The sequence below is a fragment of the Herpailurus yagouaroundi genome, unplaced genomic scaffold (assembly GCF_014898765.1).
Source record: "Herpailurus yagouaroundi ecotype Mexico unplaced genomic scaffold, PumYag 139, whole genome shotgun sequence".
Lineage (NCBI taxonomy): Eukaryota > Metazoa > Chordata > Mammalia > Carnivora > Felidae > Herpailurus > Herpailurus yagouaroundi.
Window position 1 is genome coordinate 39,828,833 of NW_024412394.1, and position 16,147 is coordinate 39,844,979.

A 16,147-nucleotide genomic window follows, 5' to 3' on the forward strand; every position below is an offset into this window, starting at 1 on the left:
GAGCCTCTCTTTCTGCCCTTCCCCCACTCATGTTTCTCTCTCTCTCTCTCTCTCTGAAAATAAATAAACTTAAAAAGAATGAAGGAAAAATAAAGACAACTCATAACATGAATACTTAAGAGACTTTGCCATCAGCAGAGCATTTCAATAAGGAACTGTTAGTAAAAAAGCAAATTCAGTAATAAGAAAAATGAATTCAGATGAAAAAGTATATAAGAAGTAATGTATAAAATACTGGCAAACCCAATTAATTATTACTTGTAAATAATACCCGTTTTTTTGTGTTTAAAAACATTTCCCTAGAAATCCTAAACCAGTGCTGTCCTATAGAAATATAACATTTAATTCCAGATTTTCTGATAGCCACATTAAAAAGGCAAAAAGAAATAGATGAAATTAATTTTAATATTTTATTTAACTGAATCTATCTAAAATTTTATCACCTCAACATGTAATCAATTTACAAATTATTAATGAGATATTTCACAAAGTTTTAACACTAAATCTTCAAAATGCAGCACGTACTTGACACTTAACAGCATACCCCATATAAGTGTTAGGTTCTCACCTATCTATATTTGGAGTTCAAGTTTATAGTAGTTTCACACATCTGGGTTGTTCCTAACATATTTAAATTGTTCCAATAACTGTATCTAATACAAATTTTGAATTTAAGTTAAAATTGAAATTTAAAAGATTCACCTTCTTCTTTTTAAAGAGTGCTTAATTTTAAAGAGTGCTTTTTAAAGAGCGCCTGGGTGGCTCAGTCGGTTAAGCGACCAACTTCGGCTCACGTCATGATCTCACAGTCAGTGAGTTCGAGCCCCGCGTCGGGCTCTGTGCTGACAGTTCAGAGCCTGGAGCCTGCTTTGGATTCTGTCTCCCTCTCTCTCTGACCCTCCCTCGTTCATGCTCTGTCTCTGTCTCAAAAATAAATAAACATTAAAAAAAAAAAAAGAGTGCTTAATTTCCTTACAAAGCTAGTGACTACCATACTGAATGGCACAGTTCTAGACCATAATAACCACAAAAAATGAGAGGAGGATGAACAGATGAGAAGGTAAAGCATGCTAGGGTCCTGGTTTTATTCTGGAGGATGATACAGTCACAGAATCATTTAGACTTTGCTAAAATAAAATTTAAAGATAGCCATTAAAATTTTTAACATAAGAAACAGGATCTATAAACTTCCAAATCAAGAGGAGTGAAATTAAGCAATTATTATATTAATAAGGAAGGAAAAAAACAAATGACAAAAAAAAACACCCCACAAAATAAGTCATTAGAAAAAGTCCAAATACATTAGTAATCACAATATACCTAAACAAATTATACTTATCCATTATAATGTCAAGTGACAGGAAAAAACAGAATAATATATGCATATGACTACACTTTTACAAATTTTAAAACATGCACCAGTCAATATGAAGGATTTATATATGACATATATACCATAAAAGTATAAAATCATGGACTGGAAGGATACACAACAAATTCATGATAACGGTTACCTCTAGGGAGGCTGACAATGGAAGGAGACCAAGGCGGGGGGGGGGGGGGCGGGTCTAAGGAAAACTGAACTTCACCTGCAACATTTTATTTTATTAAAAAGAAACCTGAAGCAAAATGATAACATTAAAATGTGTGAATTTGAGAGGTGGGTAAATGAGTATGTTACATTATTTTCTGGATTTTTCTGTATTTAAATTTTTTTCTCAAATAAAAATATTACCAATAATGAGAGAAAAAAAGACTAGAGGCAAACTTGTTCCATTAAGTCTAGTGTAACAGGGCCCTAGGTTTACTCATAGCATTTTCTGCATTTCTTAAATGGCTTATAAACCTGGCTTATATACTGCCTCTTCCTTTTCTGTTCAAGACATATTCCGGGGCTCCTGGGCTCAGTCCATGAAGTGTCCAACTTCAGCTCAGGTTATGATCTTGTGGTCCGTGAGTTTGAGCCCCATGTCAGGCTCTGTGCTGACAGCTCAGAGTCTGGAGCCTGCTTTGGATTCTGTGTCTCCCTCTCCCTCTGCCCCTCCCCCGCTCATGCTCTGTCTCTCTCAAAAATAAACATCAAAAAAAAAAATTTTTTTAAGAAGACATATCATTCATAATTGCTTCATCTGATATGAAGGCTCTGGAGTGGGGCAAGATGGGAAGCCAAGGGCACTACCACAAGGATGCAGAGCTCTCCTTGGGCTAGCGTAGGAGAGCTGACGGGGAGCACAGATTCCTTCAGCAGCTGACCAACTGTTCCATCCCCATTCTTTCTTTATGCGGACATACCTCAGCCCCGCCCCTGAGGACACAAAAATGCATTGAGGGGACACAACTGCATTTTCCGGAAGACTAAACAGGACCAGCAGTCCTTTTAGGAAACCAAGAAAAGAAACTTGGAATTTTTATCCCACAGACAACCCATAAGGAATCAACAGGCAAAAACTCCCCAACTGCCGAGTTTCTCTTCCAATAAATAGCAGTTATCACTGGATTGAAGGGCATCGGTGGTGGCAGTGGTCAGAAGCCAAATTTTCTCTCTCCAAACTCAGGGAGATATCAGAGAAGATGGGAAATTCCTTATACCCTTCAACAGTTGCTTGGGAACAGTTCAAACAGCATGAGCCTGTGGACTTCTCACAGCAGAGAGATATGGAGGGTGTGGCAGACGGCTGGACGTGGTGAGGCTAGTACCTGGCTTGTGCCATGTTTCTTCTAAGCTACACAAGAGAAGAAAGGGGGAGGGCTCGGGAGTCTCAGCAACAAATGCTGGGCCTTATGTCAAAGTTCCAAAAAGTCTTAATGATTGGTAAGTGTTGGCTCTCAGAGATTTTCTTCTAAGACTGAGAGACAAGGGCTATTGCTTTGTAAGTGCACTACCTGAGAGCCTACAGTATCTATGCAATTCAAGCAATCATTTTCCAGCAGTCACAGAACAAATCCAGTCTCAACTCCTGGGTTGTCTGTGCCAATTCAGGAGATTAGGGAGCAGATGTAACAGTGCAAATAAACCAGTAATTACTTCTTTTAACCCAGGAAAGGTATTACTTTGAGGTGATTCTTCTCTAACTTGCTAGCCAGTATTTCTTTTTTAAAGTTTATTTTTTGAGAGAGAGAGAGAGAGAGAGAGAGAGTGCGAGCAGGGGACGGGCAGAGAAAGGGGGACAAAGGATCAGAAGCAGGCTCTGTGCGGACAGCAGAGAGACAGATGTGGGGCTCAAACTCATGAATCGTAGATCATGATCTGAGCTTAACCTACTGACGCTTAACCTACTGAGCCACCCAGGCGCCCTGGCCAGTATTTTTTTTTTTAATCTCTTTATCAAAATTTCTTTAAAAATTAATTTTATGTTTTCTGTTATAAACCCAAGGCTACAGGAAAGAAGCAGTCTAATAGTGAGCTGGTTAGCAGAAGAAATTCTGGGACAAAAAATCCAAGTAATCCACCCAGAGAAATGTGCCCATAACTAACTCTTATCACTCTTCGGCTAAAATGAACACAGAACTCAACTTTTTAACACAGTGTGAATTCCCCCCCACCTCCTCAAATGGGGGCAATGCCCATGAAATTCTGGAGGTTTTTTAAAATAATAGGTAGTTCTCTTAAATTCAAATATTCCTATGACACATGAAACAGATACTAAAATATTGATTCAAAACCACAGGATCATTATTTAACATTAGCATGATTGTTTTTCATTCATCCCGTAGGCCTATGTTTGGGATCCTCCAATACTTCACTGCTTTGTAAAATAATCTTTAAAAACCCAATACTTACAATTGAGAGATCATTTTAAGAGGATTAATAATCAAACTAATATTACATTTCTCTGCTACCTCCTTCCTTGCTTATGTCTATTAATTTCATCAACTTATATAAATCCAAATTGCAGTTATTAATGTCATGTCAGGCCAGTATGTCTTCCCCAAATTCTATTTTGTTGTTAGAGATAAAAATAATTGAGTTAAAAACTCTGCTTTAGAAGACTTTGGATGAACTGAAATAAATAGCAACTATCTCTTTTCTGAGGGATACTTTTAGGGAAAATATCTCACATTGTATTCAGGTACAAATGATAACCAAAAATAAAGAATAAGCCATGTTCTAGGATGTTCAGTGAAATTTTATTAGCATAAATATATATATAATGCAATAACGGAAGTATATCTTCAATGAAATAGTCTTAAATATTTCACACATCTCCTTGGTCTGAATTGCCTCTTCTACCCGAGTTATGTTTTTCATATGAGTTGTACTGCATCAATGGGAAAGCACCTGGTTGAAGTCAGAAGCCTGAATTCCAGTGTGGCTCACATCTCACTTCCCTGTGCCCAAGTTTCTTCATGAGTACAAGTGAAAGAGACAAGGGACCAAGAGGAATAATAATAATAACAAACAATGTATACTGCACTTATGTGCAAGGCAATGATCTAAATGTTGGTAAACTGCTAGTTGGTAAACTAGCATCATGTCCATTTTATAAATGAGGAATTGAGACCAGAGAGGTTAAGTAACTTGCTCCAGATTACCCAGCTGGTAAACTTGCCTGTAAGTGAAGACCTGGGATTTAAACCAAAGTAGGCTGGTTCGGAGTTCATTCTCCCTCTCTCTCTCTCCCTCCCTCTCTCTCTCTTTCTCTCAGTCTCTCTCTCTTTAAGTAGGCTCTATGCCCAGCATGGAGCCCAATGTGGGCCTTGAACTCATGATCCTGAGATGGAGACCTGAGCTGAGATCAAGAATAGGATGCTTAACTGATGAACAACCCAGGTGTCCTCAGAGTTCATTCCCTTAACTACTACAACACTCAGACTGATTTGTTAGTTTTCCAAATTTAAAAATTAGGTGCAGATCTAGGATGCTAGAAGAGCAAAGGGTTTCCAGATTGGGAAATATTTTAATCTATAGATGTAGCCAACAAACACATAATATGTAGTGGAGTGTTTCCTATTTCCCCTCACTGGTGAGCCTCTTGGAATAACAATAAACAATGTCCCATTAAAAATACTGTATGTTGAGATGCACATAAATGTACTATTCTGGGTTTTTAAATGGTTACATACACAGATAAAAGTATTTTTATCTATTAAAACAATCAATTTTTGTAGAACTTTACATTTTTCTTTTTTCTTTTAATGTCTTTATTTATTTTTGAGACAGAGAGAGACAGAGCATGAGCAGGGGAGGGGCAGAAAGAGAGGGAGACACAGAATCTGAAGCAGGCTCCAGGCTCTGAGCTGTCTGCACAGAGCCTGATGTGGGGCTCAAACTCACGGACTGTGAGATCATGAGCTGAAGTCGGTGGCTCAATCAAATGAGCCACCCAGGTGCCCCGCACTTTACATTTTCAATGTACTTTTACATTGTTGTTGTATTTGGTCCTCTCAATAGCATGGGAATACAGAGGCGTGACCTTAATAGTCCCATTTTACAGATGAAAAGTAGAAGTTCAAAGAGTCAAGTGACTTTCCCCTTCTGAAGAGTGGTGGAGTCCACACTACACCCAAGTCTTCCAACTTTTATACCAGGGATCTTTCCAGATGGTTACTTTATTTTCCTATTTGCCCTGGTATGAATTAATTTCTAGCAAATGGTAAGCACACTTACGATGTCCTTGTATTTTTGCAAAACTAATCAGCTAGCTCTGATGTGACTGACCTGTGGCCACAAAAAAGGGGGATAATAAAATTAAAAATTATAACTAAGAGGTAAAGGAAAGCCATGAGAAGTAGAAAGAATAGAGTTTTAAAAAATTTATTATATGGAATGTAGAACTTCAGAAGGAGCCTTCAAAGCTTCACATTTTGACCACCTCAAATCTTTGGTAAGTTTATCGCCCACATACACCACACTTAATACTCATGATTTCCTACAAAATAGAATTCTGCCCAGTATTGTAAAAAAAAAAAACCACAGCTTATATCCACAAAGAAAAAAAAAGAGAGAGAAAGAGAAAAAAAGAAAAATAAATAAGGAACCCAGGGTAGACTTTGTATTTATCTTTGCATGGGGTCACATAATCAAATTATAATTTTAAACTATTATCACTTTATAGTATACCTTTTAAAAACAAATTTTGTGGGGAGCCTGGGTGGCTTGGTTGGTTGAGCCTCTAACTTCAGCTCAGGTCATGATCTCATAGTTCGTGAGCATGGAGCCTGCTTGGGATTCTCTCTCTCTCTCTCTCTCTCTCTCTCTCTCTCTCTCTCTCTATCTTCCTTTCCCTCTTCCCCTTCCCTGCTTGCACTCTGTCTCTTTGTCTCTCTCTCAAAAATAAACAAACATTAAATTAAAAAAATAAATTTTGTAATTAAACATTAAATAATTGGTAAACCAGAACTCTGAAATAAAAATCCACTCAGTCCTAGGTTCAATAGATTTTCCAAATTATAAATCTATTCAAAGAGTTCCCAAAACAAAAGCACCGGCTCATTTTTTAAACCCAATGCTTAAGTAATGGTAATGTAATATTTACGTTGCAACCTCTCAATATATTGTATAATATGCAAGTGTACTTATGTGTTTCTGATCACAGGGGAGTATCTCTATTAGCCTATATAGAACAAATTAATGAAGACAATATATCTTGGAAATAGTAAATCCAGCAGTTTATTGTAATTTGAAGAAACACTGAGTCTTAGACTTTCAACACTCAAAGATATTAATACTTGGGTGAGGAAATTGTGCATGTATGCATATATATCTTGTATATGGCTCTACAGTCTATTAGTTACTGGCATACCAGAAGCCTTCACGATAATGTATGTGCCTCTCTCAGAAGCAGAGGCCTGACCCTGAGGCCAACCTTAGGGCATGATCATAAATAATAAATACTTCTTGGGTAACTTGTACTGGCACCTAGAAAAAAATGGCCATCAGCCTATGTCTATTAATAAAGACAACATTTTAATCAAAGGAACATTTACGTATTTATATAACTCTTGATTTTTCCTTGTTTCATTCATTGGGCATCTTAGTTTAAGTAAAACTACATGAGGTTCCTAGATATAAACATTTATGGGACGTACTGTGGTGTAATGGTTAAGAGCAAAATTCTTGGGTAAAGAGGGTTGGGTTAGAATTCCTGGATCTATTACCTCCTACCTGTGTGACCTGGGGGGAATTCCTTAATCTTCCTAAATCCCAATATTCTCTTCTGTGTATGAGAAAGGCCGTAGGGCTCGGCGGTTAAAAGCACAGGCTCTGGAGCCAGACTGCCAGGACTGCATCCCAGCTGGGCCATTTCTTATCATGGGGGCCTTCTGTGAGACCACAGTCTGAAGAGTGCATACCTCACTGGGTGGGTGGGAGGGTTCGGTTCATTAATGCAGAGTGCTCAGAACAGTGCCTGAGTTCCAGAAAGCCATCTCAACGTTAGTTATCGTGGCTGTCGTTACCGTATCTGTGAGATGAGAATAGCCTCACATAAATGTTGTGAGAATAACATGAAATAATATGAAATTACACCATAATACTTCCCATATATGTTTGTTTCTAGTAGCTTCACATACTTGGGTTTAAACTAATGAATGTAAAGCATATAATAGCTAAGGTCTGGTACATCCAGGCGTTTAATAAATGGTAGCTACTTAAATTTTAATAGTAATAAATGTATTTATATGTTGTTACTGCTGTGTTTCCCTTGAAATATTAAATTTGCAACTCATTTTGAAATTTAAAACTGTTTTTTCTATTTCCCGACTTCTGAATAGTGTATCATTTACTTTAAGTGTGATCAAATATGCATTTGCCTTAGGCATCTCTAAATGGCCATTTCTGAATGTGTCCACAAGATATAATAACACTGGAATCAATAAATACCATGACCAGGAACCAATACTTGATTTGCCTGAACTCTTCTAAGAAGACAGTGAAATGTACAAAAAATAAGCAGCCAGTGAAAAAGGAATTCAACATTTTGATTTGGTTTGTTATCTTCAACACTGATTTTTAAATTACTCAGGAGACTAACATCATATTTCAACATACTAGGTACTGCGAAAGCAGACAGCTTAAATGGTGTTTATTTCAGTCACCATTTCCAAATTGTACCCTGCAGGAAAGTGGAATATATTTAACTTGGGTATAAACAAAAGCAGTGTTTTAGGTGGAAAGTATAGGAAAAGAGGATCACTTGATAACTGATTTGCCAAGGGAATTTTAATGTTATATGGAGATATTTTTAAACATATTTTTTCTTTGAGAAAACACAACCCTGTAAAAATGCACCAGATTAAAGCTTATATTCCTTCAAAAACACTACATTTGTTATTCAGTTGTTGAACATCTATTTCTGTAACTGCAGTTAATTAAACTGTGTGATCTACCTGTTCCCTATCCACACTGTGTGCCATTTTATCCTCCTACCAAATGGAAGCATGGTGCTTATTTATTATTATTTCACTGTAGTTCTCTGAATAATTGAAAATATCATTATCACAATAACGAACACCCCATGTGTTTTACACATGGCAAGTGCTATGCGAAGTACTCTGCATTCACAATCTCATTTAATTTCTCCCACAACCCAATGAGGTAAAGAATATTTGTATCCCAGTTTGATAGACAAGAAAACTGAGTCTTAGAGAACTAGGAACTTAGAAGTTTAGGGGGAAGTGAAGTAATGTGCCCTAAATCATACAGCCAGTAAACGGTACATGTCAGAACCCTACTGGACTACCTCCTCAACAAACATATGAAATAATTAAACTTACTACTTTCTTCCCTTGGAAATGATTCACTCATGCACTTGTTCAACAAATAGTTATACTACTTGTGCTAGGTGCATGGGATATGAGATAACATCAGAGCCATCAAATATTTCACAGTCAAGTCAAATTAGGAAGATTACAAAGTTAAATCTAAATTAGGTAATCAAACAATGTGTCCCAATTTAGAAACATGGTGCTTGTCAGACAACTATCTTTAAAATAGAAGAGAGTAAAAAAATAAAAATAAAAATACAAGACAGTAGTTAAAAGAAAGGCACTAATGAGTGAGGGTAGTTACTGCATACAATCTAATCTCAACTGTTAACAGGCCTTGAATTTAACTTCCTCATATTTCAAAGAAAGCAAGACTTCACAGAAAAACCAATGACAGATCACCTTTAATAACAAACTAGCACTGATCCTCTTGAGATTTAAAAAAAAAAAAAAAAACCTATCACCTTCAACCCTTTTAACCAAACAATTTCTTGTCAGTATTTTTTCTCTGGACATGTGGTCTGGCCAAACCTTTCAATGCTTTTATCTTTTCTTGTGGCTCATTATCATTTCTTGCCATAAATTATAAATATTTACATGTGTATACTACCTACCCTATCAGACTAAAGGATCCTTAAAAATAGGGGCATTTACTCATTCACTTCAAAAAGGGTTGGAAAAAAATCCAATTCACTTATTCTCCCAACATGATAATACTCTGCATAAAGGTGATACTCAATAAATGTTTATTTAACATGGAATGAGTGAATGAATGAATAAAATGTACAACCCTGCCATTTTGGAGCCTTTACTCAAATATAGGTACCATCTCAATATTAACTCAATTAAACTCAGTAAGCATCTGGATGGCACACTACCCGTAGTTAGACCCTTTCATATTCATACTGGAAACCTCAGTATGTTAAAAAGGCTATTCACCCCAGATTGATTTACAGATTCAATTCAATCCCTATTAAAGTCAAGGGAGGTATTTTTGTAGAAGTTTATAAGCTGATTCTAAAATTTATATGGAAATGCAAAGAATACAATAGACACAACAATTCTGAAAAAGAAGAAGAAAGCTGGAGGACTGACACTACCAGATTTCAAATCTTACTCTAAAACCATAGTAAGCAAGATAATGCAGTACTGATCTAAGGACAGGCATATAGACAATGGAATATCACTGACAGCCCAGAAAGAAACCTTTACATTTAAGATGAACCGATTTTCCACCAGAGTACCTAAGCAATTTAGTGGCAAACGAATAGTCTTTTCAACAACTGGTGTTGGGAAAACTGGCTATCAACATGCCAAAAAATAAAAAAAGAGAGAGAGAAAGAGAGTTTAAACCCTTATCTCACGCTAGGTACAATATTAACTCAAAGTGGATCATAGAACCAAATATAAGAGCTAAAACTATAAAGCTTTATGAGAAAATAATTGTGACTCTGGATTAGGCAAAGATTTATTAAACATGACACTAAATGGATTTATCAAAATTAAAAAAACATCTGTTTTTCCAAATTTTAAAAAGCCACAGATTGGAAGAAAATATCTACAAATCACACAGCTGATAAAGGCCCTGTGTTAGAATATTTAAAGAACTCTAACAACCCAATAAGAAACAACCCAATTAAAAACCGGGCAAAAATATCTGAATAGACATTTCACCTAAGACATATATTATGCTAGTAAGCACACAAAAAGTTGCTCATTGTCATTAGTTATTATGGAGATACAAATTAAATTTATTAGAATGGCTATAAACATAAAAAGTGACAATACCAGGAGCACCTGGGTGGCTCAGTCGGTGGAGTGTCTGGCTTTGGCTCAGGTCATGATCTCACGGTTCAGGAGTTTGCCCGCATCAGGCTCACTGCTGTCAGCATGAAGCCTGCTTTGGATCCTCTGTCCCCCCTCTCTCTGACCCTCCCCCACTTTTACTCTCTCAAAAATAAATGCAAACCTTACAAAGAAAAAAACTAAACTAAAACTGACAATATCAGTGATGTTGAAACACTGGAACCCTCATCCATTGATGGTATGTACAATCACTTTGGAAGACAGTTTGGAAGTTACCTAAACGTTAAAAATAGACTTTCAAACCACCCACCAGTTCTACAGTTAGGAAAGTTCCCAGGACAGATGAAAATGTTCCCATGAAAGACTTACATATAAATATTCACAGCAGCGTTATTCATAATAACTAAAACCTGGAACAATCCAAATGTCCATCCATTTGTGAAAGGATGAACAATGGATGATCACTGGGCAACAGAAAAGAATGAAATACTGATTCACGCTAGAACACATATGGACCTCGGAAACATTATGCTGAAAGAAACCAGACACAAAAGACTACATATTGTTTGATTCCTTTTATGTAAAATTTCCAGAAAAGGCAAATCTCAGTAGATTCGTGGTTGCCTAGGACTGGGGTGGGAGCAGGGACTGGCTGTAAAAAACTTGAGAAACCTTTCTCCAGTGATGGAAATGGCTCAAAACTGGATTATGGTAATGTCATACAACTCTATAAATGTATGTAAAATTACTGATTTGCATAGATGAATGGACATTATGGGAAGTAGATCATACCTCCAATAAAGCTTTTTTTTTTTTTTTAATATTTATTTATTTTTGAGAGAGACAGAGACAGAATGCGAGGGGGTTGGGGCAGAGAGAGAGACACACACAGAATCTGAATGAAGCTGGCTCCAGGCTCTGAGCAGTCAGCACAGACCCCAATGCGGGGCTTGAACTCACGAGCTGTGAGATCATGACCTGAGCTGAAGTCAGACGCTCAACCAACTGAGCCACCTAGGCGCCCCAAGCTTTTTTTTTTTTTTTTAAAGTAAATTATATTCCCATCCATATAGCCTGACTGCTGCTAGAGTGTCAGTACAATTCAGCACTTAGCAGTGATACTTCCAATCTTTTTTACCAGACTGGTTTTTTGAAAAATCACATCTCCTAATTCTTAATAATATACATTTCTTTGATTTCTAGCAAATCTAAACATTTCATCTATTTGGGTCTGCTAGTTTCTAAATATACATCTTTTCCATAAGAACATGTGAGACTCTTTTATATTTTTAAACTAGCAAACTTTTTTTGGTGATCTGTGGTACAAATATTTTTTCCCAGTTTTTCGTAAGTTTTTAGATTTTATTAACAATAGGTTTTTCTTTTTGTCATACAGAAATATTCATTTTCATGTAGTCACATTCATCTGTATTTTCACTTCCAGAGTCTGTCTGTGGTGTTTTCACATGTGATATTCTTTTGAAACATTAATCAGAAACCTTGAATATTGTTAGTTAATCATCCTCCGTGCCAAGCCCAGCACTATCGGGCCTTTCTACTTTAAAAGAAAAAAACCCTAATTTCAAATTTCAAAGCTAGAGGCAGACAGCCTTTTCTTCCTTAAGCCTTTAAGTGTATAAAGAAACACGAAGGTTTATACCCCAAATTCATGGACAACTGCCTCATTAGAGAACTTCTGATGTGATACACTAAATATTTCCAATAGTTCTAGTGATGAGATACTGGAAAAATAAAAAGAAGGATGTGAAAATGTGTTTGCTGTTGCTAATCATGCCAGGCTATGAGTCTAGGCCTCACTGGCTGATGCCTCTTTGTAGGACATCATATCATCATATAACAACGTGACCAGTGTAGGCATTCATGGATGTCTGACCAGAACACTCTAGAACTCAGTCACTCATTATCTCACAACCACTGCATTCATGCATATTATCATTTTCCTTGCTATGTCACTCACTATTAATAGGTGGTGAATGACCCATCACCCATTAGGTAATAAATACAGGAAACTGAATTTCATTCTTATTTTACAAACTCAGAAGGAGATTTAATGCTAATGAAAGAATTCCTTATTGTTGAGTGCTTCAAAAAATTCTACAGCAGTTATAAAAAAAACACCTATTTGGTTTAACATAGCTATAACTATCACACAAAGAGATAAAACAAAGATATGATTAAGAAATAAAAGAACATTTTATATTAATGTGGATATTATGGCTTTTAAGTTGTATAGCTGGTTAAGAAATAATCAGAAGAGGCAGTGAAATGCCTGATAACAGAAAATGACTGTTTTTCTCTGTATATATTTGAGTCCCACCCACCCTTGCAAGACCAGCCCAAATTCAACCTTTTTTCCCTATCAATTCTACAGCATTTAGAATCTATACCTGTACTATATATTCTGGCACATATATACAGTCTTAACATTATTCAAGTGTTTAGTGCCTGTCACTCTTATCATCTTCAATGAATTAAATATAAGTTCCATGAGAGCAAACTATGTATCCCTACGACATTAAAGCAGTGGTAGGATTCCAGATCCTACACTACAGAACAGCCTAAACAGGTGTTCATTAAATAACTTTTCTTGATTTCTGGGAAAAGTTGAAAAAAAAGGGCCAAGATGGAGAAAAAAAAAAGGTATTGTGGGGCACTTTCCTCAAATGTATTATAATGTAGAACAGGCAGTCCCTTTAGTCAAGAAAAATAATGTGGAGTAGTATGTAAATGCTTTAGCAGTTGCCCCAGCTTTACATATCTCAAAAAGCTAGGCACAGATTGTTTTCAGTTCTTCTCTTTGCATCCAGGCAGGCTTTACCTAAAGATAGTGCTTTCCAATGTAAGCTCCAACAAACTCCAGGATTCTGTGAGGCAGCTCTAAGGTCTGACTGATAGATGGGATGGCCACGTTAGCTATGTTTAATTTGTGGCTGCTTCTTTTCAGGTATCAACTTTGGGCTCCAGGTATAAATGAAGAGCCTTCTTACTAATCAAGGACAGTTTTTCCATCTCTGAAGAATACTCTGATGTCCTGAGGGATGACATTCAGGTACTTGTACACAGGTTTGCCTCTAGTCCCAGGATGGCTGGCTAGCTTCTTCATAGGGGTGCTCCCTGCCTTCCAGGGAAATAAAACAATAACCAAAAGACAGTTCCTCTACTGTAATTCTTTTCTTCCCTACTGTTTCCTTTAGAAAGGTGGACAGCAAGGGAAGGTAAGAATGATTTCACCAATTCTGGCCCTTTAACAACAAGGACTCCAGCACATCAGGGTCCATTATAATAATGGGTTTTGTGCACATCTAAGTTACTGTTCATTTAAATTTGTTAATAATTCTCAGGAAAGGGGAAGGCACCATTCTCTCTGTAAGGATGTGACTCTACTAGAATTCCCAACCCTGTCACTGAACCTCAGATAAAATGCTGAAAATAGTGGCATCATTTTAAATATCTTAGTTCTAGTAAAACAGGGCTAGAAAAACAATACTTTCATAAACATTAATTTTAAATAATGAATCTCAAATATTAGTAAATGCCATCCGTTTTCTAGGACTGGGAATCTCTGCATTTCCTAAATTCCTCTTCACCTACCACCACTAAATGAAAAGAATGAGTGAATAATGTTTGAAAGTAAGGACTCTGAACCTACAGTATCTAATTAAACCTTGGTTACTAGCAACTGGTTGGTGAAATGTTGGGTAACTCATGTCTCTAAGCCCTAGTTCAATGGGGTGTACTGAGGAGTAAATGAAATCATGCAAGCCAAATTCTTCCCACAATATGAAACACATAGTATGTGCACGATAAACTCTAAGAAAAAAAAAAAAACACTTTCGTTATATTTGTTAAAAAGTGGAGACAAGTTTCCACCAAATTCTTAGTAATGGTAGGTAAGAAACCAAAACCTTCTGTATTTTTGAAACTTCAATATTTTAAAGTAATGCATTCATTTACACCAATCAGTCCACAGTTTTTAATTGATAATGCAGGATATTATTTGTAATTTTGCCTCAAATTTAATACACTCACTGGCTCACACTGCTGGCAGGCGGTGGGATGGTGCAAAGCATTTTCTCAGAACAGCCGCCACACACCGGTTTTCTCAGGGTGGAGGCAAGCCTTCCCTTCCCTCCCCGGGACAATGACGGGGTCCGAGCCCGGCACCTACGGAAACGTGCGTCGCGGTGTGCGATACTTGGTGTCCGCGACCCGCGCGGAAGGGGACGTAATAGTCCAAAAGGAACCGAAGCCGAGACGAAAATGATCCCAGTTCCCGGTGAGCACCGAGGGACTTGGGAGCTCGCGCACCCCGCCTTGCCCGACTGCGTGTGGGCTTGGGTCGCCAGAGTGGACCCGGTGGCCCCTGCCCTTGGCAGCCAGAGTGGGCGCCACTGGCGCCGTCCCGTCCGGTGCGTGGCTAACTCCGCCGCTCCCGCCGCGAACTGCGGGCAGGTCCCAGCAGCCCGGCCCCGCCTGCGCCGTCCCCAGCCCTGATTGACACTGGAGTTGGTACATACGGGTCTGCAGCGGAGGCGAGCAGGGGGGTGAGTGCTATTTTAAACATGGCTTTCCCTCTCTCTTGGCCTCAGAGCCAACGCGGCGCGCCCAGCCGTGGGCTAGGCCCACCTGGGAATAACCCCAACATCTGCCCGACTTATTTATTTTTTGCGATCTCTCTATGCATGGACTTGTTTTCCCCCAATCACTGCTTTTCCACAACCCGGCAGTTTCAAAGAGGAAACTCCCCTCCTGGAAAGGGGAATGGAAAGCGCTTTTGCTTCTTCTTGTTGGAAGGTGGAAACCATTCCAGTTACCAGGAGTTCAAAAAAGAAGGGAAGCGGCGTCGCTGGAGAGAAAGTAACATTCAGAAATCCTTGGGGACCGAGGGAGGAAGGGAGGGAAGGAGGAATGTCTGCAACAGGCATCTGAAAACAAGCGTGGAGAAGCAAAAAGATTCGCAAACCCGGAGTTACTACCAAGTGCATTCCGCGCAATCCATTGCAATGACAAGATCTGCTGTAAGCACAATTTGAAGGCCTTTGAAATCTTTTTGGTGAGACTTACCTTTCTCTTCGGCATAATGATTACGTTCGTGCAGCTAAAAAGTAAAGCAACGGGGTGGAACTGCAGACACCGCCGCTGGATGCTGCCGCTGCCCCTGCAGCTGCTCACGCGCAGGGCACGGCGTACCCGGCCTCTCCGACCTGCACCTCCGCGGCTCCCTCCAGGGGCCCTCTACTCGCTCGGCTCCTCGCTCACCCAATGAGGAGCCCCGGCAGCCGGCCGCGAGGCCCCATTGGCTGCGGCAACATTCTAAATTCCACGAGGGCACGCCCACCTCCGCGCACACGGTAAGCGCTGTTGTAGTTTCCACTTCATCGAAAAAAAATCTGCCTGGTGACTGGGCATGCCCAGTTCAACTAGTAACCTCCAAGCTACAGGGTCCTGGAGTTTCATTGTTTTCCTGCTCCCTTTTTGGATTGTGTCACTAGGAACAGCGTGGGCCTTTAGAGACAGGAAAAAGAGTAAGGATGGACACATTAACTTTATAGTGTAAGTATATGCACAGCAGGCACTTTATAGGTTTCCTACCCATAAAGGCTCGTAATGAATG

The 16,147-nt window shown here is 38.5% G+C and overlaps 1 protein-coding gene across 5 annotated transcripts in view; it reads right to left on the minus strand.

Annotated features, from left to right (window-relative positions):
* HMGN3 (high mobility group nucleosomal binding domain 3) overlaps positions 1-15,866 on the minus strand; it is a 32,249-nt gene extending 16,383 nt beyond the window's left edge. Inside the window, exon 1 of one of the 5 annotated variants that reach the window (XR_005789844.1) lies at positions 15,598-15,796. Coding sequence is in view for 4 of the 5 variants with exons in the window: in XM_040474005.1 (XP_040329939.1) it covers positions 15,598-15,612 (15 nt within the window). In the remaining variant the exon portion in view is untranslated. Of the gene's footprint in view, positions 1-15,597 lie in introns of all 5 variants that reach the window. The other 4 variants (XM_040474005.1, XM_040474007.1, XM_040474008.1 and 1 more) reach the window with 4 other exon arrangements.
* Between the last annotated feature and the right edge of the window lie 281 nt (positions 15,867-16,147).